Below are 24,142 nucleotides of genomic sequence, written 5' to 3'. Positions count from 1 at the left end.
AACATTAAGGGCTTGTTTACACTTGCATCAAAACATGGCCTCGAACACTTTAGGACTCATCTAGATTCGCTTAACACATATGGAGTTTGCCTTTGCTCGTTTCTACACTTTTCTGTGCTTTTTTTCACAGGAAATTTTACAGTGATTTCACGTCTTGCATTTTTTTTATACTTTTTTTTCCACCGTCAATTTGTTGGGTAGATTAAAAAATGCTAAAACGCAGCAATAAACACACTACAGGCTTTTCTGCAGCTTCTCTATTGAAGTCTATTAAGCCTGCTTGAAGTGTAATAATTTGTTAGTGATGTGGAAGGATTCACGGGGATGTTTTCGTTCTGTCCTCCCTTCACGTAGATACGACAGTCCAAATTTGTACCACGACTGGTGTTGTGGAGAAACCCCTCTGTTGCCACGAATACAACCTTAATATGGGAGTGGTGGACCTCAACGACCAGTTGTTGGTGCCGTACCCAATTGCCGTAAGGCCAGACACTGGTACAAAAAAAAGTGTCTGTATATTTATTTCAATTGGCTCTGCTGAACGCTTTTGTGCTACAGTTGTGCTCATAAGTTTACATACCCTGGCAGAATGTATGATTTCTTGGCCATTTTTTAGAGACTATGAATAACACAGGTTTTTTACTCATGGTTAGTGTTTGGCTGAAGCCATTAATCAACTGTGTTTACTCTTTAAATCATAATCACAACAGACACTACCCCAAAATGACCCTGATCAAAAGTTTACATACCCTGGTGATTTTGGCCTGATAACATGCCCACAAGTTGACACAAAGGGATTTGAATGGCTTTTAAAAAAAGGTAACCATCCTCACCTGTGATCTGTTTTCTTGTAATTAGTGTGTGTTTGTGTGTATAAAAGGTCAGTGAGTTTCTGGACTCCTGACAGACCCTTGCACCTTTCATCCACTGCTGCTCTGACTTTTCTGGATTCTAAGTCAAGGGGAAAGCAAAATAATTGTCAAAGGATCTGCAAGAAAAGGTAGCTTTCTGTATAAAACAGGAAAGGGATATAAAAAGATAGCCAAGAAATTGAGAATGCCAATCAGCAGTGTTCAAATTCTAATCAAGAAGTGGAAAATGAGGGGTTCTGTTGAAACCAAACCATGGTCAGGTAGACCAACTAAGATTTAGCCATAACTGCCAGGAAAATTGTTTGGGATGCAAAGAAAAACCCACAAATAACTTCAGGTGAAATACAAGACTCTGAAAACATGTGGTGTGGTTTTCAAGATGCACAATAAGGAGGCACTTGAAGAAAGATGGGCTGCATGATTGAGTCACCAGAAGAAAGCCATTACTATGCAAATGCCACAAAGTATCCTGTTGACAATACACCAAACAGCACAGAGACAAGCCTCAAACCTTCTGCTTACAACCATAAACATGACATATGGAGAGAAATCAACAAGGCCTATGATGAAATGTACACCATTCCTACTGTGAAACATGGAGGTGGATCGCTGATATTTTGGGGATGTGTGAGCTACAAAGGCACAGGAAATTTGGGCAAAACTGATGGCAAGACGAATGCAGTATGTTATCAAAAAATACTGGTGGAACATTTGCATTCATCAGGCAAGGAAGCTGCGCATGGGACGTACTTGGACATTCCAACATGACAATGATCCAAAACACAAGGCCAAGTCAACATGTCATTGACTACAGCAAAATAAAAGTGAAGGTTCTGGAGTGGCCATCTCAGTCTCCTGACCTCAGTATCATTAAGCCACTCTAAAGAGATCTCAAACTTGAAGTTCATGCAAGACAGCCCACACATTTACAGGAATTGGAGGCTTTTTGCCAAGAAGAATGGGCAGCTTTACCCTCTGAGAAGATAAAGAGAGTCATACACAAATACCACAAAAGGCTTCAAGCTGTCATTGTCATTACAGTGAGGCAATACACTGTATTAAGAACTGGGGTATGTTAACTATTGATCAGGGTAATTTGGGTAATTTGTTGTCATTACGATTTAAAAAGGGTAAACACAGTTAATTAACCATGAGTGAAAGAAATTTTTTTGTGTTATTCATATTCTCTGAAAAATGGCCAAGAAATCAGAAATTCTGCCAGGGTATGTATGAGCACAATTGTATACAAAGCTTCAGGACGGACTGTATTTATTATAACTGGCCTATATAGGTATCTTGCTAAACAGTAAATCATGTGGTTGAGCCTTAATATTAATGAAGTGTGGGAAGAGCAGGGACTGGTATAGCTGGGTACTTGAGTCGAGAAATATGTCTGATTATATACATATGTTATATGTAAAGTATGTAGTGGACTCAGAGGGAATATTTATTTTTGTTTTTGTTTTTTTTTCCCCTCTTTTGTTCCGTTTTTCTTGTTTAGCCTGCACTCTTGTTTTTTGCTGCTCCACACGTTGGATACATTATGTGTACTATACTGCCATTATCGCTGTTTTGATTTTCTGTACAACTGTCCCAAGTGGCCTTATGGTCAATGTTTGGCCGAGGAATTAGCATTATTGTACCACTACACTCTTTGTCTATGTATGGCTTGTACCATTTTATTTTGTAATAAAAACTTACTTGATTTAAAAAAAAAAAAAAAAAAAATTATATATTATATATTATATATATATATATATATATATATATATATATATATATATATATATATATATATATATATATATATATATATATATATATATATATATATATATATATATATATATATATATATATATATATATATATATATATATATATAAAGTGTATCAACAATTTTAATCCTCAATAGAGGTGGGGGTTAGCGATCAGGGTAAAACTATTTTGGGTTTATGCACACATATGCTTATGATGCTCTAAACCATATAACAATAGAAACAAACGGAACGAGTAGAAGAGCAATAATAGACCATCAGGCATTCAGCATGTAACTGCCATTGTAAAGCAGCATATAAATCAGTCATACCTGATATGTAAAAAGGCAGCCGCATGGAGACACATCCTGGCATCCAAATCCTCAGATGGATGTCAGCCATAACTCAAAGGCATGCCATAAACCCAAAATGTACCCTGAGAGAGAATAAATATCTATATATAATTTTCTCTATTTATATTCCAACCATAGCAGTGTGTTTTGACACTAATTGAATGTTACATGTTACCTGCAATGTGAATTTAGATCACCTTTAACCTGCCCCATTTAATCCTACACGGCTTTGTTAAACAAAGTAGAGGCTGGCTTATGAACAATCATTATAATCTAAAAACATACTGAAACACTGAGTGTGTGTGTGTATATGTGTGTATATGCATGTATATGTGTGTGTGTGTTATATACACACGTGACTGTCATGCATTTATTATCTTTTGGTGTGACACAAGCTATACAGTGCCTTTTATCTTCAACAATTATCTGTTACCAGTGAGTGCAGGCAGGATACATGCGTATATACAGTATTCCCATGCATTTCTTACATATATTTTTTTTCATTATTACAGCAATATCTCTGTATATATCTTGCTTGCACATTCTTTGAAAAGTCTTATAGGGATGAGACGGGCTAGTTGAATTTCATAATTTAATACGCCACTCATTATAATTACTCTTTACCTACAGGGCTAAGCACTCCATTGGCTTCAGTATTGTCAGCTGTCCAACTTCTCTCATGTTAGTTCGGCTGTACTCAATCTTCAATTGATGGTATACTTAAATATGCTGTGACGGACAACCTACCCTTACAGGCAGGTTCCTGGAGAGACACGTCCGGTTATACTCCTCGTTTTTAAATAGCTTTATTGAAAAAGTTTTTAAGTGATTACAGCCTCTGTGTTCACATGGGGCTCAGAGAGTTTGGATGGAGAAACATAACAAATCTGACCGGAAGACAGACAGGCTAGTCTCCCAGTACAGCCAGAAAACTGACCACGCTGGTCAGTTTGAAATAGGAAAGCAATGGGGATTGGCAGGATTACCAGGCATTTCACACAAAGAATAAAACACTCTTTAACACAAGTACATGGCACGACAGACATAACAGGAGTATGAAATCTTAGTTCTAGTTGGTTAGGTTGAATAAAGACAACAGTCCATCCAGTTCAACCTGTGTTGGTGTATGCGTGTAGATCTTGGGGTAACATTATTTGAGATAATTGCTTTTGGTTTGAGTCAATTTTCTTTTGTGCATCTTAACATATGTGTTGACACCTGCTCTGCAAGACACCAGTACATGGTGTCCTATGAATTTTCATATGGATATCCTGGTCTGAAAGTCTGCTAAAGTTCGGCCATCATTAGAATTCTTCTTTGTTCATAAATAAACGAATATCGTTCAAAAATTGTACCTGCTATTAACATTCAATTTTAAAATGTAATTCTTGAATGAAAGCTACCCGTATATACCGGTGAATAAGGAGTAGGGATGAACTTGGTGTTCAAGTCGAACGCATGTTCGACCCAAACACCGGCTGTTCACCCATTCGGCGAAGCCAGAACTCTCTGGGCCGTTGGCACCAAATTCGTGTGGCGCTCACGGCCCACAATGCACTGTGCCATCGCAGTGCATTGCTGGCTCATGATTGGCCAAGCATGCACTATGACCCCGCATGCTTGGCCAATCACAGCGCCGGCAGTGAAGAGAGCCATGATGAATGACAATCATAGCTTAGGCTGTGTAGTACATGCCCCACACTATACAAGGCCGCCAGCGCGGGGGCCTTGTGTAGTGTTACGGTGTCTGCAGGAGTTCGTGAGTTAGTGTTTAACAGGGGCATGTAATTACAATTCTTGATATAATATTTCACAGCTGGGCGCTCCAGCGCCCATCAAGAGTCACTTTGAGGGCTTACAATGTTGTGGCAACACCAACACCTTGTTCCGCCATTTCTGCAGAGCATATAGGGCAGGCCCCTACTTTCAAACATCCAACTTACAAACGTATCCTACTTGCAAACGGAAGGAGACAACAGGAAGTGAGATGAAAAAAGACGGACGGCAGAACAAATTATACAGGGGTGATAACCCTTCCCTATGTTTTCCAAAAAGTTTAATAGCTTTTTTGACTGGAGCAACACTTTAAAAATGTACCAGTTCAAAATACAAACTATAAAAGGTAGTATATAGGGCCTGGGGGCCCCATGCTTTTCCTTTTTTTTTTTTTTAATATGGATTGGGTACAGGGTTCCCCTTAATATCCGTACAAGACCCAGAGGGGCTGAAAATGGGCAGGGGGGGCTACCCATGCCATTTTTCTCAATGATTTTCATCCATATTGCTGGAACCAGATATTACATTAAAACCGCAAGCGGTTTTAAATGACTTTTTTTTTTCCATTAAATGTAATTTTGTGCAGGGACTGTTCTAAACACGTGGCACTTCACAGGCATACTATAGACACCCCCCAGGCACGATATTTAAAGGAATATTTCACTTTTTTTTTCACTTTGTCATTAAAATCAGTGCTCCCGGAAAAACTGCAGTTTTTAAAAACATTTTAGGCATTGACCCATGTCCCCTGGGGCAGGATCCAGGTCCCCAAACCCTTTTTAGGACAATATCTTGCATATTAGCCATTAAAATTAGCACTTTTTATTTCGAACGTTCGAGTCCCATATAGACTTCAATGGGGTTCTAAAGTTCGCACAAATTTTCGGTCTGTTCGAAAGTCCTGGTGCGAACCGAACCGGGGGGTGTTCGGCTCATCCCTAATAAGGAGACTGGGCATAAAAGTTGACCAATTTTTCAGTTAAAACATAGCTTTTGTGCTATATGTGATGTACAAGACTACCCCCCTTTCGAGGCACACAATTTAACCACTTCAATACCAGTTACTTATACCTTCCAGCCCAAGCAAAATTTCAGCTTTCAGCACTGTTGCAGTTTGAATGACAATTGTGCGGTCATACTACACTGTACCCAAATAAATATTTTATCATTTTGTTCCCACAAATAGAGCTTTCTTTTGGTGGCATTTAATCACCTCTTTTTTTTGTTACGCAAAAAATAATAATTGCAAAGACTAAATATTTTGAAAAAAAAAATTAAGTTTTTTTTCTGTTAAATAAAATTGTAAATAAGTATGTTTTCTCCTTCAATGACGGGCACTGATGGGCACTCAAAGGCAGCACTGATTAGCATGGCTGGGCACTGATGGGTGGCATTGTTGGGCATCCCTTGTCTGATCTGCTGAATGTTGCCAGTCAGTGCCCACTTGTGGACACTGATTGGCATATATTTGGCATATTTTTGTACATGTGGCTGGCCATGGGGTACGTACCCGGCCATCCACATGTTGGGGGCTTTCCTGATGGTCCAGCGTGGACATTGGGGGGGGGGGGGGGCAAAACAATCAGTGCAGACCTCCCCCGTCAGGAGATCTGCCAAACAGCTCTCCTCTATTCGCATCAGTCAGACATGAATGAGGAAACTTTTTTTTTCCATCAACTTTTAGGATGGGGGGGGGGGGGGGGGGCGGTGCCAGACCCCTTGCACTTGGTGAAAATGGGCATGGTTTCAGCAAAAGTGGGCATGAATCTAAGGGGTGTGGTTAATGTCTGAGATGAACGAGGGATGGAGGGAGAGGGAGAGGGAGAGAGAGGGATGGAGGGAGAGGGAGGGATGGAGGGAGAGGGAGGCCCAGATCCTACACAACAGTAGAAATGTGTATTCTAGAAAATTTAACAATCAGCAGATAATGAATACTCCAAACACCTGGTGTTAGCACTTCAATCATCCTGGCACCATGGTTATGGTATCACGATTATTGAAGCACATTATATCTATTATTACATTATAATATAAAATTAAATCATTCAACTCACCATAATGCAGAATCAGTAGGAGCCCTGAGCATGTCACCTGCCGTCAGATGCCCCCAGCAGAGTCTGTCCTTACATCAGGTGCCCCCAGGAGAGTCCAACCCTAACATCTTTGCCCCCGGCAGCACAGCCCTCCATGCTTAGCCTTTCTCTCCCCTTCAGCAGCAGCTAGTTCCTGGTTTTCTCCATGTGTTCAGTGGAGAAGGGAGGGGACTCCCCTCTCCACTGCAAGGGGATTAGTCCTCACGGTGGCCATCTTTTTGTAGCCAACTGGAAGAGTTTGTTTTCACACTGAGAACAAGGCACCCGGCCATAGTGATTCACTGCGGGCGCTGGGTGGAAGCTGTTCGGTGCCATGGATTGCGTTGCAAAGCAGCTTCAAACCCCACCAATGAAGCTCCGCACCTGCAATCTCGTGATCGCATAGAAGTAGCGCTTCCCATAGTGCACTGTGTCCGGCATCCGAATACAGTGCACATAAGGACTTTTTTTGTCTTTTTTAAAAGGGCCCGGCGGGGGGGGGGGGGGGGGGTGGATTGGCGTCCAGGCGCCCCCCTTGGATTGGCCACCACTGCCTCATATGCATCCAATTCCGATTAAATACATCTTGCCACAAGTATTTGTCCTTCATGCCATACAATGAATGCGATATTCCACACTTCTTGAAAGACTTGATTACTGTTTCTGCATCAATATCATTCAAGGCTTTTATAACAAAGTTACACAAAACATCCAACTGTGTTTCTTCCTTTTGTGAATGACTTTTTGCCAAACCATTCACTCATTCCACTGTTCTCGAATGCGATCTTTAACCGCCTCACGCCCACCTGCCATCATATATGACGTGACTGACTTTGAGCGGGGATATCTGAATGATGCCTGTAGCTACAGACAAAATTCAGATATTGCTGTTTTCAGCCGGCGATTCCCTACATCATAAGAATGATCAAAGCAGCTGTTCTGCCACTTAATCGTTCTTACGGGAGGCGAGGGGGGACATCCCCCCTCCTCCCGCCGCCCTCTGGTGCTTCTAGTCAGACCCAGGATCCGCCGGCCCAGATGATCGCCGGAGTGTACGATTGTCAGAAGCCGGTTGCGATGTTATGACCTCACGCCCAGCCTCTGCATTAAAAAACAAAACAAAAAAAAAACCTGCGTCTCCTCGGCTGAGAAGCTTTGAACATATAATTTATTTTTTTATTTCAAGCTTCCCAGCCTAGTGGTGAGATGTGGGGTCTTACTGACCCCATATCTCACTATAAAGAGGACCTGTCATGTCATATTCCTATTACAGGGGATGTTTACATTACTTGTAATGGGAATAAAAGTGATCAAATTTTTTTTTTTTTTAAAGCGCAAAAAAATAAAAATAAAAAGTATAATTAAACAATACATTTTTTTTTTTTTTAAGTGCCCATGTCCCCGTGTGCTTGCACTCAGAAGCGAACACATTCGCAAGTCCACATATGAAAACTGTGTTCAAACCATATATGTGAGGTATCGACGTGAACGTTGGAGTGAGAGCAACAATTTTGTCCCTAGACCTCCTAGAACTCCTAACAAAAAAAAAAAAATTCAAGCATTGCCTATGGGGATTTACCGGACTTTGGCACCATTCCACGAGCGTGTGCAATTTTGAAGGGTGACATGTTAGTTACCCATTTACTTGGCGTAACTTCATCTTCCACAATATGCAAAAACATTGGGCTAACTTTACTTTTGTTTTTTAAAAGCACACAACTGTTTTTCCCAAAAAAAGGCGTTTGAAAAATTGCTGCGCAAATACCATGCAAGATAAAATGTTGCAATGACGCCATTGTATTCTCTAGGGTCTTAGCTAAAAAAAAATATATATATATATATATATATATATATATATATATATATATATATATATATATATATATATATATATAAATAAAATGTTTGGGGGGGGGGGGGGTTCTATGAAAATTTTCTTGCAAAAAAAAAAAAAAAAAAAAAAATTATTTTTACATGCAAGAGAAATGTCAGAATTGGCCTTGGTAGCAAGTGGTTAAATGGCTTGTTTAGGCACATATCCAGTGGCTGTACCAACAATGTCAATCCTGCAGGAATAACTGCTGCATCTGTATTTATTCTTGCCAGCCTTTTCTTTGTGCTGGTAGTTAAACGAGCCCTGAACATATCCCACACCAGTAGGCTACATTCAACGAAGTCCACACGGTCGCCTACGCCATACATTATCAAGCCATAGCGAACCCTTTATCCATCCAGCCTTCCACTCACATGTACAAAAACTCCAACAGGAAACTTGATTTTCAGCATTCTTTTTCTTTTAAAAATAAACATTGGTCTTAGTTTGGTGCCATCAGCTGTACATGCTATTACCACTGTAAAACTTGACTTCCCATGTCCTGTTTTAACACTTTTTTCACCTTTTGAATTGACGGTTTTATTTCCAACCATATTGAAATTCATAGGAGTTTCATCCATATCTCTGATATTACTTAACACAGAGCTGTGTTCCTTGCCCCGTTTTATTACATATTGATGGAAATTACTTTGTCATCAAGATCTGCAGGTCATTTTTTGGCAATTTTGTTTCTTTGCCTCAGTACCAGGTTATGCCTTTTCAAGAACCCAGTGCATCAGGATACAGTGGCCTTAAATCATGTGCTGTGATCTGGGATAGATTTGGCAGACTGAAGTGCAAACATACGTATGTTGTTTCGTGTCACTACATAACCATTTTGACAATGCTCATGCATCAGGTCTGCTACATGATTTTCAAGTTCTGGTCAATGTGGGGTGCCTCTTCTTAATGCATACTTAATATTTGGCATACTCTTTAAAGCAGGGGTAGGCAACCTCAACTCTCCAGGTGTGGTTAAACTACAAATCCCGCCTTGCCTCTGCCTCTAGGAGTCAGGCCTGTGATTGTTAGAGTCTTGAAATGTCTCATGGGACTTGTAGTTTCAAATATCTGGAGGGCAGAGGTTGCCTACCCCTGCTTTAAAGCATCTTCATTTGCTTTCCAGTCTCGGACCATCTTTTCCGTTACTCCATAATGTGTTGCAGCAGCACAGTTAAGCTGCTTGGCAAAGTTTATGACTTTCAGCTTCAAACTTGCTTCATATTGCTTTTTTGCTGGTGGAGCCATGATGGGGTCTTGTCTAGCAGCTGTTTTGTTTACACCCACATGGTGATGTAAAACTACTGTCAATCATACGCGTTAGCAACGTCCTGTACAATCGCAGGATTTAAGGTTTACATTTTATACTCCTTGTACAAGACGACCCCCCCCCCCCCCATTTTTGGGAGATGCTTTTAAAAAGGTTAAAAAGTCATCTTATACACGGTACATTTCCGAACATACGGTCACAAAAAAAAAAAAAAAAAATTCTATCCTGCTGCTTCTAAATTTTACCAAGACTGTGGTCAAAAACCAATATCAATTTGACCCACTGACAATTGGAAAATCTCATGAATGTTCTTGAATGATATGCAGCCATACACTTATAGATTTTCAAAGGCACAGAAGTAAGGAAAGTAATAAAAATAAATACCAGATTTTGAGCGGATTCCGTCACACTATACAAAGAGGAGCTCTCAAATGCACCATCTGAAAACAAGAGTCAAAAAGATGGGAGCATTATCAAGACATCTGACTAATGAAAAAAATGATCAAAGCAGACAGTCACAATACACAGAGCATCCAAAATTTATTTTTAAAAAGAGTACCGTTGAATGTTTTATGAAACAGCTGACCTATGGAAGCATTCAGGTACAATCTCATCCACTGAGATTAGTGACTTGCAATACATACACAACAGAAGGGTCATATGGTGGGCAAGCAAGACAAAATAATGGCCTAGATTATTTTTCCCCCTAGATCTTGCCCTCCTGTGCGGGGTGCGCTGCACTATGATACACTGGAGGAAAAAAGAAAAACCAAGGGAGGAAGGGTGGCTAAGGATCAATGAGGTGCCCTGTTTTTTTCCTGCAGAATTTCTAATTTTACTATAGAAATTGTGCCCATCTGTTAGGCCCCTTTCACGTGACCGATCAGGTCCGCATGTCGGTTTTTCAGGCAGACTTGATTGGAAGGTCCATTCATCCCTGTGGACCAAGGGTGTAAACCGACTTGTTTACACCTGCCTACCCCTGATCCAATCCACTAGAAACGAAAAAGGATCCATTCTCCTCTGAGTAGGCACATTGGAGGGCAGTCGGGGTAAAACCGACAGAGTGGGCTCTGTCTGTGTCCTCTGTGTCCAAAGCGTTTATGCAGATGGATCATTACCCACTCTGCTCTGATCAGCAGGGGGATCTGTAAACAGATCCCTTGCTGATCGTGATGGAATTCACCCTGTCGAGAAAGGGGCCATAATTTACCTCTTTTTGATCAGTGTTTGGTGGCAGATCTTAAAGTTTAAAAAGGCTTACACACTAGTGATACATAGCTGTAACTCCTGTTGTGTACCATTTACCGAGTACACACCCAATGCAAACATGCAAGGTAGGGCATGCTTGTGTATGTAAACTAATTCTGCCATGACTTGACATGTTTAGTAACATATGGAGTGTGAGATTGGATCGAGTACATAGATATCAAACAATTGATTAGAATATGGTGTTTGTTTGCACTAAAATTAATTATGCATTTGAAAAATAGCTGTGTAAATATGCAACATAAAAAACTGCAATTACCATTATTTTATTCTCCAGGGTCTCAGTAAATACAGATTAAAGCATTTCTAGCAAAAAAAAATGCCAGATTTTAAAACACGTGTGCAGAAAAGTTTCAGGAAATTCCATATTAAGATGGAAAACAAAATGCTACATCAACACTCAAGCCTTTGGTGCTTTAAAAAAAAGGAAAATGAGGTCGGAGGTTAAGGAGCTTTGAAAATGCGTACCTGGATAAACCACTTTCAACGTTCATTTAACTAAATATTTTTATACTAACCTGGAGTATAAATGAAGTCTCCATGATATTCTCCTGCAAAATTGAACTGCAAATGTATTACCAGAATAGCTAACATGTATATTGTAATAACATGTAAAAAGGAAAACAAAAAATACTTTGTGCTGTTACTAAGAGCCGGTTCACACAGGGGCGACTCAGATCCGACTTCAGGTCGCCCCTAGTCGCCTCAGGTCGGACAACATGTAAAAATCAATGCAAGTGAATGAGAGCCGTCTTAATGCACACTACTGAAGTCGCTCCAACTTCAGAAAAGGTTCCTGTACTACTTCAATCCGACTTGTAGGCGACTGGTACCCATGGATTTCAATGGAGGTCGCCTCCAAGTCAGATCTCCATCTATACGGAGGCGACTGACAGAATTATCAGCTCTCAAGAGGGAACTCCACGCCAAATTTATGAAAAAAAATTGGCGTGGGTTCCCCCTCTGAGAGCATACCAGGCCCTTAGGTCTGGTATGGATTCTAAGGGGAACCCCCTACACCGAAAAAAAAACGGCGTGGGGGTCCCCCCCAGATCCATACCAGACTCTTATCCGAGCATGCTACACGGCCGGCCAGGAAAGGGGGTGGGGACGAGCGAGCACCCCCCCCCCCCCTCCTGAGTCGTACCAGGCCGCATGTTGAGGGCATTGTACCCCATACTCATTCACATAGGGTGGGGGCCCGGGATCTGGGGGCCCCCTTATTAAAGGGTGCTCCCGGATTCCGATAAGCCCCCCGCCCCAGACCCGACAAGCAACGGCCAGGGTTGTCGGGAAGAGGCCCTTGTCCTCATCAACATGGGGACAAGGTGCTTTGGGGTGGGGGGCTTGGTACGGCTTGGGGGGGGGGGGGCGCTCGTCCCCACCCCCTTTCCTGGCTGGCCGGGTAGCGTGCTCGGATAAGGGTCTGGTATGGATCTGGTTTGTTTTGGCGTAGGGGGTTCCCCTTACAATCCATACCAGACCTAAGGGCCTGGTATGCTCTTGGAGGGGGAACCCATGCCATTTTTTTTTTTAATTTGGCGTGGAGTTCCCCCTTCAGAGCTCATTATCTGATTGGCCACGGCAAAAGATGCCTGGCCTGGGGCGACTTAAAGTCGTGTTGCAAGTCGCCCCAGGTCGTGTCTAAGTCGTGTTCAAGTCATCTGCAAGTTGCCTCACAAAGTCGTCCTAGAAGTCGTGTCGCCCCTGTGTGAACTGGCTCTTAGATAACAAATCAAAATATTTCTCACAAAAAAACATTGTATAATATGGTGTCACATTCCTATAATTTATACCACATTGGTAGATAAATGTATTGCATAAAGGAGGCATGCTGTCAGACTGAACAGTTTGATCACATGAATATTCATTTTTGAATAAATTGAAGAAAAAAAACCCTCAAAATTTATTTTTATTTTTTTGTTTTTTTAAAGTGTAAAATAGCAATATATAAAAACACACACACAAACCATAGATAAAAATACATTTTAATTTGCCTTAAAATTCCACATCTTGGAGTACAAGACACAGGCTGGATATTCATAGAATCTGGGTTACAGGGTGCTATGCTACCTTCATGTGACTGGACACTGGCAAAGCTTTTGGACAATCCCTCCCCATTGGTGTACCCCTAAACTCAACCTCACGCCATTGTGTTTTTGGGGGAGGGGTTTTAGCATGCAATAGTAACCGAGAACAGAGTCAGCGGCAGCCTCCCTACATGGTGTATACACTAAACGCCCCACTATGGCCCAGGAAAAGAAAGAAGAGAAAGAAAGAAGAGAAAGAAGAGAAAGAAAGAAGAGAAAGAAAGAAGAGAAAGAAAGAAGAGAAAGAAAGAAGAGAAAAATAAAGAAGAGAAAAATAAAGAAGAGAAAAATAAAGAAGAGAAAAATAAAGAAGAGAAAAAGAAAGAAGAGAAAAAGAAAGAAGAGAAAAAGAAAGAAGAGAAAAAGAAAGAAAGAAAAAGAAAGAAGAGAAAAAGAAAGAAAGAAAAAAAAGAAGAGAAAGAAGAGAAAGAAAGAAGAGAAAGAAAGAAAGAAAGAAGAGAAAGAAAGAAGAGAAAGAAAGAAGAGAAAGAAAGAAGAGAAAGAAAGAAGAGAAAGAAAGAAGAGAAAGAGAAAGAAAAAGAAAGAGAAGAGAAGAGAAGAGAAGAGAAGAGAAAGAAAGAAAAGAGAAAAAGAAAGAAGAGAAAGAAAGAAAGAAAGAAGAGAAAGAAAGAAAGAAAGAGAAAGAAAGAAAGAAGAGAAAGAAAGAAGAGAAAGAAAGAAAAAGAAAGAGAAGAGAAAGAAAGAAAGAAGAGAAAGAAAGAAAGAAAGAAGAGAAAGAAAGAAAGAAAGAAGAGAAAGAAAGAAAGAAGAGAAAGAAAGAAAGAAGAGAAAGAAAGAAAGAAGAGAAAGAAAGAAAGAAGAGAAAGAAAGAAGAGAAAGAAAGAAGAGAAAGAAAGAAGAGAAAAAGAAAGAAGAGAAAGAAAGAAGAGAAAGAAAGAAGAGAAAGAAAGAAGAGAAAGAAAGAAGAGAAAAAGAAAGAAAAAGAAAAAAAGAAAGAAAGAAAGAAAAAAAAGAGAAAAAGAGAAAGAAAAAAAGAGAAAAAGAAAAAGAAGAAAAGAAAAAAGAAAGAAAAAAAGAAAAAAGGTCTTAGATGTTCTAAAGGCATGTTGCCACTACCAATTACAGCATACAAACAATTCGGTGATCTGGACCAGAACTCCTAATGAAAAGGTATAAACAAATTTCATCTGATGAAAGATCGATAGCTTTTCACCTGCAAACAGCTATTGAAAAGCATGTATAATAGATAGGGTAAAGACTCAACAACTTTTTAGTAAGGATGAATGTGCAGCCATTGACCATCTCGTATCCTTACTTGAGTAAAATTACTATATTGAATTGATCATATTGACGTTAATCTTGGCTGCGATTCCCATGCACCTAGTTTCTGCCCTTTGCTATCAGTAAGGGTATTCTCCTGCAGGGTACTTACAGAGTAGGGCGCAAAATAAGGCAAGTGTGTCCAGAGAGCGATACACAGCAACCCAGGAGTTGATCATTCTGTAGTAAAGTCATTGTGGAAAAAGGGTGGGTGGAAGTGCCAGAGTACCCTATAATGGCTCTGGGGAGGAGTGATGTCGATACTGCAACCTGTAGTGTGATGTAATACCTAGTCAGCCACCTGAAACATTTTGCTCTGAATGGTGGAAATTTTACTGGCAATTTGGAAAATTGAAAAAACGCAAAAAACAGAATTCCCAGTTTCCTGATAGTTTTAACATAAAAGTGAATACAGTTCAGGTGACACTAGTAAGTATTCTGCAAATGGTGGAGATATTAGGTCCAGTAGGTAACAGTACAAGCGCGTCACCTTTCCAGATTGCTTGTCCCTGTATGGATCCAGGCTGCGCTTGTCATAGTGAGCATTACGGTCTAGGAACCACAATAAAAGGGACCATAAGCCGTGGACTTTTATAGCACCTCATGGCCAACTTCGTGCACTGCACTCAGTGTCCCGAGGTGAGCACCCAAGCAGAATCGTGTGCCCAACTGGATTCACAGGCAGTCCCCACAGCATGGGGTCAGGGTACATTTAAAAAAAAAAAAAAAAATTACTGAGGTTGCATTGATCCAGATGCACTGCTTGGCTTGTTATAGTAGAAGGCAGTGAAATGCTGATTTAACTGTTGATTGAAGAATATAACTACAAAAACAGAAGGCGCACGCACCTAGTGCATTACCAAAAAACATTCAAAATAAAAAGTAGGCACTCACAAGATTTCAACCATCAATGAGCCATAAAACCACACAATGTTAAGCAGTGCGGAGACACACACACAGTTTCACATCAAGGGGTACAAACTGAAGCGTTACGGGAGCACACCCCCTACCTCAGAGCCAAGTTACTACTGAGCTAAGCGGAGGAAGGGGGTGTGCCCTGAAACAGGTCGGCTTTATACCCCTTGATGTGAAACAGCTTGTGTGTGTGTCCACACCGCTTAACATTGTGTGGTTTTATGGCTCATTGACAGTTGCCACTTTACGAGTACCCACTTTTTATTGATTTTATGATTGGATAAAAAAAATTTGGCAATGCCCTAGGCGCATGCACCTTCCACTTTGTTCTTGTAGTATCAGATTACCCCATCTGAGGAGCGTGGCCTCTGCCCAGGTCCGGAATACTGTTGTCCTTGCTGCTTTTTTACCACAGAAGACCTCACAGCGCCAGAATACTTGCCTTTGAAGAATTTAAGGTAGTTAAAAATAGAAACCTCTCCAAAAGACATTTTATCGAAGTCCATCAACTAGAGGATATTAGCAAAAAAAGTGAGGTTCGCAAAGTGGGAGTAAGGTAATAGGGGTACGACCAAGGGGGAGGGGGATTGATTGCTTTGCCAGTGTGCAATCACCTGACAAGAGCAGCCTATAACTAATGTCTATAAATATCCAAGCCAGTGTCCTGTACTGTACAATTAAGAGCAATACATTACCAGATACAACAGACCATGTGTAATTAACAAGACAGACTAGGGTTATTTACAACTCCAGGACTTCGTTTTTTTGTCTAATCTTTTCTTGCCAAAACCCATTATGAAGAGTCAAGACGTAGATAAGCATGCATAAAGCTTTGACCAGTCTCCTTGGATCCCAGAAAGCAAACTGTACCCTTTAGTACAGTTGCCCTTTAATAAAGCCCCCACCTGGTAAAATACCGAATGCGCTACACAGCGATTGTACCCAAGATGTCCCTTGCCCAGTCCTCTGTGTACCACAGCTCCATGCATTTTTATGGGGAACCACATTCTTCTGAACAGCTAAAAGGCTGCTATAAACACGTTCACTTATAGGAATAAATGAGGCTGTGGTACAAATGCACAGCAAGAAGAGGACCCAGTGGGGAGGTTTTCAATCCAAATCTCATTCATTCAACAAAACCAATAAGTACACTACATTGAGTGACATTATTGAAACCAGTCAGGGACCAGCACTGCTGGAGCTGAAGGACTCCCCTAGTCGACAGGGGAAGAACTCCTCCAGTGAGAGTGGGGGGAAAGCAAAGGGAAAGGAAAGAGATTCTGGTGGTAGGCGACTTAATTCTTAGAAGGACAGAGAGGGCAATCTGTGACAAAGACCTGAAAACGCCAAACTGTATGCCATCTACTGGGTGCTTGGGTTCGGTACATCAAAGATAGTGGACAGATTACTGGGAGGGGCTGGGGAAGTCCCAGCTGTCATGGTGCCCATTGGTGCCACTGACAAAGTCAGAGGCAGACGGAGTGTCCTAAAGAACGTTTTTACTGACTTAGCAGATAAATTGAGGAAAAGGACCTCCAAGGTAGTATTCTCAACTACCGGTACCGCAAGCCCAATTAGAAAGGCAGAAGGAGATTAGGCAAGTAAACAAGTGGCTGAGGAGCTGGTGCAAGAAGGGGTTTGGGTTCCTGGAGAACTGGGCCAACTTGTCGGTCACCAGTTCTATAGAAGGGACAGACTGTACCTAAATGAGGAGTGTGCAGATCTGCTGGGAGTGAATATGGCCAAAATGTTAGAGGTGGGGTCCAGAGGTAGAGATAGTCAGCATGAAACATATTCCAGAGGGTAGTTTAGGGGGCATTAGTGGTAGGTTCACTAAAGCACATAAACCCGAGGTAGGTATAGTAACAAGTCCCATTTGTAATCTCGGAACACCCAACAAGAGGACAGTATGCGACCAGTCTAAACTATACAAGGAGGATTTAGATTTTGTGGGAATTTCAGAGACTTGGTTCAACAGCTCTCATGATTGGCTGGCAACCATTCAAGAGTATGCCCTTTATCACAGGGATAGAGGGTAAAAAAGGGGAGGGGTATGCCCGTAGATCAAGAATAATCTACAAGTGAATGTGTGAGAAGACATCACTAAGGGAGCTAGGGAGGAGGTGAAATCCTTATGGGTAGAGCTCCAAAGGCATAAAACGAAGGGGGAAATAATACTGGAAGTATGCTATAGGCCCCCTAAGCTGAGGGTGGAGGGAGAGACTGACCTATCGCAATTTGGATTAGCAGCAAGGATGGGAAGTGTCGGCATAATGGGGGATTTTAATTATCCAGTCAGACTGAGCAGAAGGAATTGTGCATTCGTATAAGGCTCGCCAGTTCCCAAATGTCTCGCAGGATAATGTCATGGGTCAAATGGTAGATCCACCAACTGGAAACAAAGCGTTACTAGACCTACTGATTACCAACAAAACAGACCTGATCATACATGGACAGTTTCAAATGAGCCAAAACAACGAACTTTGCTGGAGGATATAAATTGGGATATAATCTTAGAAGCAAAGAACACGGAGGAGAGATGGGTTTGCTTTAAGGGCATATTAAATAAGGGCATTAGCCAGTGCATCCCATTGGGATATAAACAAAGAGCAAACAAAAGTCCTGGATGGTTTAACTCCTATGTAAAAATGCATATAAGAGCAAAGGGGAAGGCCTTCAAAAAATACAAGGCTCAGGGATCATCAGCATTCAGACTTTACAAAGAATGCAACAATAAATGCAAGGGTGCAATTAGGATGGCTAAAATAGAATGCAGAAAAGACAGAGCAAAAAATAAATAAAAAAAATCCCAAGAAATTCTTTAAGTATATAAACTGTAAAAAAGTGAGGACAGACAATATTGGTCCCATAAAAAATGAGGAAGGAAACCTGGCTACAAAGGATGGGGAGATGGCGAAAGTATTGAAATTATTCTCCTCAGCCTTCACAAGGGAAATCGGGGGGGGGGGGGGGGGGAGGGGGCTGCAGTAACCAAAACTGCAATGTTTATCCTCATGACACATCTCAGGAAGCACCCTCATGGCTAACAGAGGACAGAATTAGGAATAGACTTGGGAAACGTAACATTACTAAGTCACCGGAACCAGATGGCTTGCACCCGAGGGTACTTGGGGAACTCTGTCGAATATATGGCATTGCATGGTCTGGCAATTACTTGACTAACGATGGTCCATATAGCCCAATAAGCATTAACAAACTAACAATGATGCTTCCTTGACTCATAAGTGTATGCACCCCTCAGTTTACATTTTTTCTGATTAGCTTTTATTAATTTGCTACAAGATGAGCACAAAGTAGTATTTGATGTATATCGAAATATCTAGAAGTTATGTTCTCTGTTTTCTATGAAATATTCAATGAAAAAAAAAAAAAAATATATAGAATTTTTGTACTCCCTGTAAAATCCTTTTCTCTTTCGTTCATTGACGGACACAGCACCTTTAAGCTTGACCTTAGGGTTATAATCGCCACCTTCAGGAGAGGACTAGGCAAAAACATGTAAAAACAGCAAAACTGCACAGTACCGCCCAGGGGGAGGTCCAACTGGCTATAACCCCTCACTCTGCTTCTTGCAGCTCAATTTGTCAAAAAGCAGTACAAACATAAATAGGAGGAGTGGGTGCTGGGTCCGTCAATGAACTTCAGAGAAAAGGATTTTACGGCGAGTACAACAATCCTATTTTATTCTTCATTCATTTCGTCCGTAAGGTCACCTTTAATCTTGACCTTAGGGACGTCCCCGAGCAGTGTCAAAAACAAGGGGTGGGAACAGAAAGAAAAACTCCACCCATAACAAGAACTCCTCAACAGAGGAGTTGCAACCTTAAACAGCTGCCTGCAAAACCTTGCAGCTGAAGAATGCATCTGCGCTCACATCAACCTTGTAAAATTTTGTGAAAGTGTGAACGGACGACCAGGTCACCGCCTTACACACCTGGGAAATGGACGCTTGATATCAAAGTCCAGGAGGAACCAATTGCCCTGGTAGATGTGCCATGACAGGAATCCATGCAGAAATGCAGTGTTCACGGCAAATTTGAAAAACCGTGGAACACCGTTAAAAGTCTATGGGACACTAACACGGCTCATCCCTAACATATACAATGTAATACTGACAAATTATCACACATACAATTATATATATATATATATATATCTTGTCTTTTTCAACCTCCCCTACTACAGTATGTAACTACATTGAGTCTTAAAATCCAAATCCATTTACTATAGGTGATACAGTAACATTTTAATTGAAACAAGGGACCAAGATAGTTTAGTGTAATGGTTTTACCATTGTCACTTGGCTCATCAATCTCATCTTCAGAAGAATTCAGATTTGGTTTGCCATGGCCAATAGGGTTGGGACTGCTCCTTGCAACCCAAAAACCTGTAGCAGGAACTATTGTGCTAGTTTGATTCTAGAAAAAAAAAATATATATATATATACACATCTATAAATATAATATGCACACACAACTATAAAAAATTTTAGGCAGGTGTGAAGAAATGCTTTAAAGAATGCCTTCAAAAATATATACTTAAATTGCTTATTTGTATCAATTTACAAAAGGCAAAGTGAGTGAACAGAAGAAAAATCTAAACTCAACCAATATTTGGTGCAGCTACCCTTTGGCCTTAAAAGCAGCATCAATTATTACACTTTGTTCACTTGCACAGAGTCTGGGATTTTGTAGGGTGAGAGTCAGGTGTATGATTAACCAATTTTCCCAAGCAGGTGCTAATGATCATCAATTTCACCTGTAGCTTGAAGCAGTCATTACCAAAACATCTGTGTAGGGGGCTTAAAAAAAACTGGGTAAGGAACAGCCAACTGGCAAAAAACTGAACACACAAGACAGTTATACTGCATCAGCAAGGTCTTTCCCAGGCAAAAGATTTCAAAGTAGGGGTTCACTGTTCAAGCTCTTTTGAAAAAGCACAAACAGGCAACGTTAAAATCCATAGACACAGTGGTCGCCCAAGGAAACTTGATGCAGCAGATGAAGACATGCTTACTTCTCTTCAACATCGGTAGATGTGCAGCAGTGCTATGAGCACAGAACTGACGGAAACCATAAAAATCTGGGCAGAAGTGGACTTCATGGAAGCATTGCAGCCAAAAAGCCATACCTCTAATGTGGAAACAAGGTAAAGTGACTCAACTATGCACAAAACATAGGAACTGCAGAAGAATTACAGTAGGTGCTCTAGACTGATGGGCCCAAAATTTTAAATATTTGGCTGTAGCAGGAGGCAGTTTGTTTACAAAGGGCTGGAGAGTGGTAAAATGAGTGTCTGTAGGCAACAGTGAAGCATGGTGGAGGTTCCTTGCAAGATTGGGAATCCATTTCTGCAAATGGAGTTGGAGATTTTTTTTCCCATCATACCTGTAAAATTATTTTCTTTGAGTAGTGTCATGGGACAAAGAATCAGGCTAATATTCATTACCTACTGGGTTATACGCCATCAGGGGAATGGACACTGGTAGATCAAAAGGTCTTCAGACAGGAAGCGATCCCCTATATAACCCCCAAAAATAAAGAAGAGGGAGGGATCTGTGTCCCATGATGTACTCAAAGAAAATAATTTTTCAGGCAAGTATGACAATGCAAAAATCCCATTTTATATTTTTCATACATCATGGGACACAGAGTCAGTCTAATATTCATTACCTACTGGGATGTCCCAGAGCAATAGCCTTGAGGAGGCAGACACCCTGCCAAACAATAGCCATCAGAACTTATATACGGCAGCCCCCAGTACACTGTGGCCAAAAGCTGCATCCTCGGCTGCGTGAACAGCCACTTGATAAACTTGTGAATGTATGCACTGAAGATCTGGTAGCAGCCTTACAAATCTGAGCCACAGATACCAGATGACGAAAAGCCCAGGAGGTTCCTACACCCCTGGTAGAATGAGCACTCATCCTAAAGGGAGGAGCTTTACATTTCAGACCATAGGCCTGAATGACCAACTGATGGACCCAATTGGCAATGGAAGCTTTGGAAGCTGCCTGCCCCTTTTTGGGTCCTGGTAAAACAAAAAAAGGCATCAGATCCTCAGATTTCTGCAGATCTAGACAAAAACCTTGACTGCCCAGACAACGTCCAAAGAATGCAGTTGCCACTCTTCCACCGAACGAAGCTGAGAGAAAAAAGGCAGCAAAATAACGCCCTGATTAAAATGAAAGGCCAACACCACTTTTGGCAAAAAAAAAAAAGGATGATACAGGTCATAACACGACCCTGTCGTGGGTGAAGGAGCCCGTATGGTTCCCTGCATGAAAAGGCTGCCAACTGACACCCTTCTAGCTGAGGTGATGGCCATCAGGAAGGCTAGCTTGCATGACAGCAAGCCTAATGGAATTTCCTTGATGGGCTCAAATGGTAATTTCTGTAACAGACACCACCAAGTTCCCACTAAATATATAAACGTAAGGTTGACATTGAATCAGTTTACAACAACATGGTCGGCCGGTTGTCTATATGCATGCTACAAAGGCGGCCGGGCATTTGCACACATGCAAATAGGGTCGTAAGTCTAATGTTGAGTTGGCAATGAATATACAGCCGTGTTACAAGGGCGGCCAGATGTCTATGTGCATGTGTTACAAAGGCACCCAGGCATTTGTACACATGCAAATATGGTCGTAAGTCTAATGTTGAACAACAAATAACTATGCAGCCGTGCTACAAGGGCAGCCAGGTGGATATACACCTGTGTTACAGGGGCGGCCAGGCATCTATACACATGCAAATGAAGTAATAGATCTGTTGAAAGGGGATAAAAAAAAAAAGGAATAAGCGATAGTATATAGTGGATGTTGTGTGAATTGTACTGATTAGGTCTGTAACAATGATAAAACAATGCTGAATATTACTTGACCATGAATAAGTGTATAGGTGTGTTACAATGGTGGCCGGGCGTCTATACACTAAACACAGGTAGAGGAAAATAGTAGATGCTTATACAAGTTTTATGAATTGTACAAATTATGCCTGTAGCAATAATCTCACGGTGAGAGGCATTACTCAACTTTGAATTACCGGTAGTATATAGAAGGCTGGGCATCTATAAACTACAGAAGGGCAATAGGAGGTGGTGGATACTTATACAAATAGTACAGATTATGTCTGTAGCAATACTCTGACGATAAGATAATTAGAGAGAATAATAGACTGTAAATAAGTATGCGGGTGTGTTACAGGGGTGGCTGGGCATTTACACATCCACAAATAAGGTCACGAATCTACTATAATTTACTTATAGGAATAGGCAATACGATGTAATGGATGTAATAGATCATATTTGACTGTGACAGGTGGCAGATATGTACATATATAACAGGCAAACACCATGGCGTATGAATATTATATTAAGAGGGAATGAATGATACGGTATATGATCTACTACATTTAGTTCATTTAAACTTACACAAGATAAAATTAGGAGGTTAGAGGTGGATAGTATACTATTAGTGGATAACAAATAGAACCACAATATCACAGTCTGTATGTTAAATGTAGTATCTAGAGTAGTGATGGACGAACTTCCGACGGGACGTTTCGCGAACGCGAAACGCGAACGGACACAAACGTTCGCGAAAACGACCGTTCGCCGCGGGCTCCATTGACTTCAATGGGAGGCGAATTTCGCAAACCTTTAGGTCGAATTTGCGGCCACGGGGTAATTATTAGGGGGTAGCACGTAGTCCCACCACCTGGACAATAGCATAATACATGTATGAGGTGAATTTGGGATCGATAACTACAAGCATTTTTTTTTTATTTGGGAAATTGTTCTGACAATTCAGGACTATGGAGCTAATGAAGGCAATGGAGGAGAGGGAAGGTCAGGGACCAGGGTAGGCAAACAAGAGGGTGCAGGAGATACAGAGCACTGACAGCAGCACCGTAATACAGAGCACTGACATCAGCACCGTGACATACAGCGCTGACAGCAGCTCCGTGACATACAGCGCTGACAGCAGCTCCGTGACATACAGCGCTGACAGCAGCTCCGTGACATACAGCGCTGACAGCAGCTCCGTGACATACAGCGCTGACAGCAGCTCCGTGACATACAGCGCTGACAGCAGCTCCGTGACATACAGCGCTGACAGCAGCACCGTGACATACAGCGCTGACAGCAGCTCCGTGACATACAGCGCTGACAGCAGCTCCGTGACATACAGCGCTGACAGCAGCTCCGTGACATACAGCACTGACAGCAGCTCCGTGACATACAGCGCTGACAGCAGCTCCGTGACATACAGCGCTGACAGCAGCACCGTGACATACAGCGCTGACAGCAGCTCCGTGACATACAGCGCTGACAGCAGCTCCGTGACATACAGCGCTGACAGCAGCTCCGTGACATACAGCGCTGACAGCAGCTCCGTGACATACAGCGCTGACAGCAGCTCCGTGACATACAGCGCTGACAGCAGCTCCGTGACATACAGCGCTGACAGCAGCTCCGTGACATACAGCGCTGACAGCAGCTCCGTGACATACAGCGCTGACAGCAGCTCCGTGACATACAGCGCTGACAGCAGCTCCGTGACATACAGCGCTGACAGCAGCACCGTAAG

At 41.6% G+C, this 24,142-nt stretch overlaps 1 protein-coding gene across 1 annotated transcript in view; it reads right to left on the bottom strand.

Moving 5' to 3' along the window:
• The window catches only part of ALG13 (ALG13 UDP-N-acetylglucosaminyltransferase subunit), a 273,986-nt gene that overhangs the window by 88,758 nt on the left and 161,086 nt on the right, over positions 1 to 24,142 (bottom strand). The window contains exons 22-24 of the mRNA XM_077485629.1: positions 19,841 to 19,967; positions 11,761 to 11,793; positions 10,358 to 10,413 (exon numbers count right to left, since the gene is read on the bottom strand). Of these exons, the coding sequence (XP_077341755.1) occupies positions 10,358 to 10,413; positions 11,761 to 11,793; positions 19,841 to 19,967 (216 nt within the window). The remainder of the gene's footprint in view (positions 1 to 10,357; positions 10,414 to 11,760; positions 11,794 to 19,840; positions 19,968 to 24,142) is intronic.

The sequence above is a fragment of the Lithobates pipiens genome, unplaced genomic scaffold (genome assembly GCF_037356315.1).
Source record: "Lithobates pipiens isolate NorthernLeopardFrog02 unplaced genomic scaffold, aLitPip1_a1.2 Scaffold_1, whole genome shotgun sequence".
Taxonomy (NCBI): Eukaryota; Metazoa; Chordata; class Amphibia; order Anura; family Ranidae; genus Lithobates; species Lithobates pipiens.
Note: the sequence above shows the minus strand (reverse complement) of the source record. Positions and strands in the feature narration are given on the sequence as shown.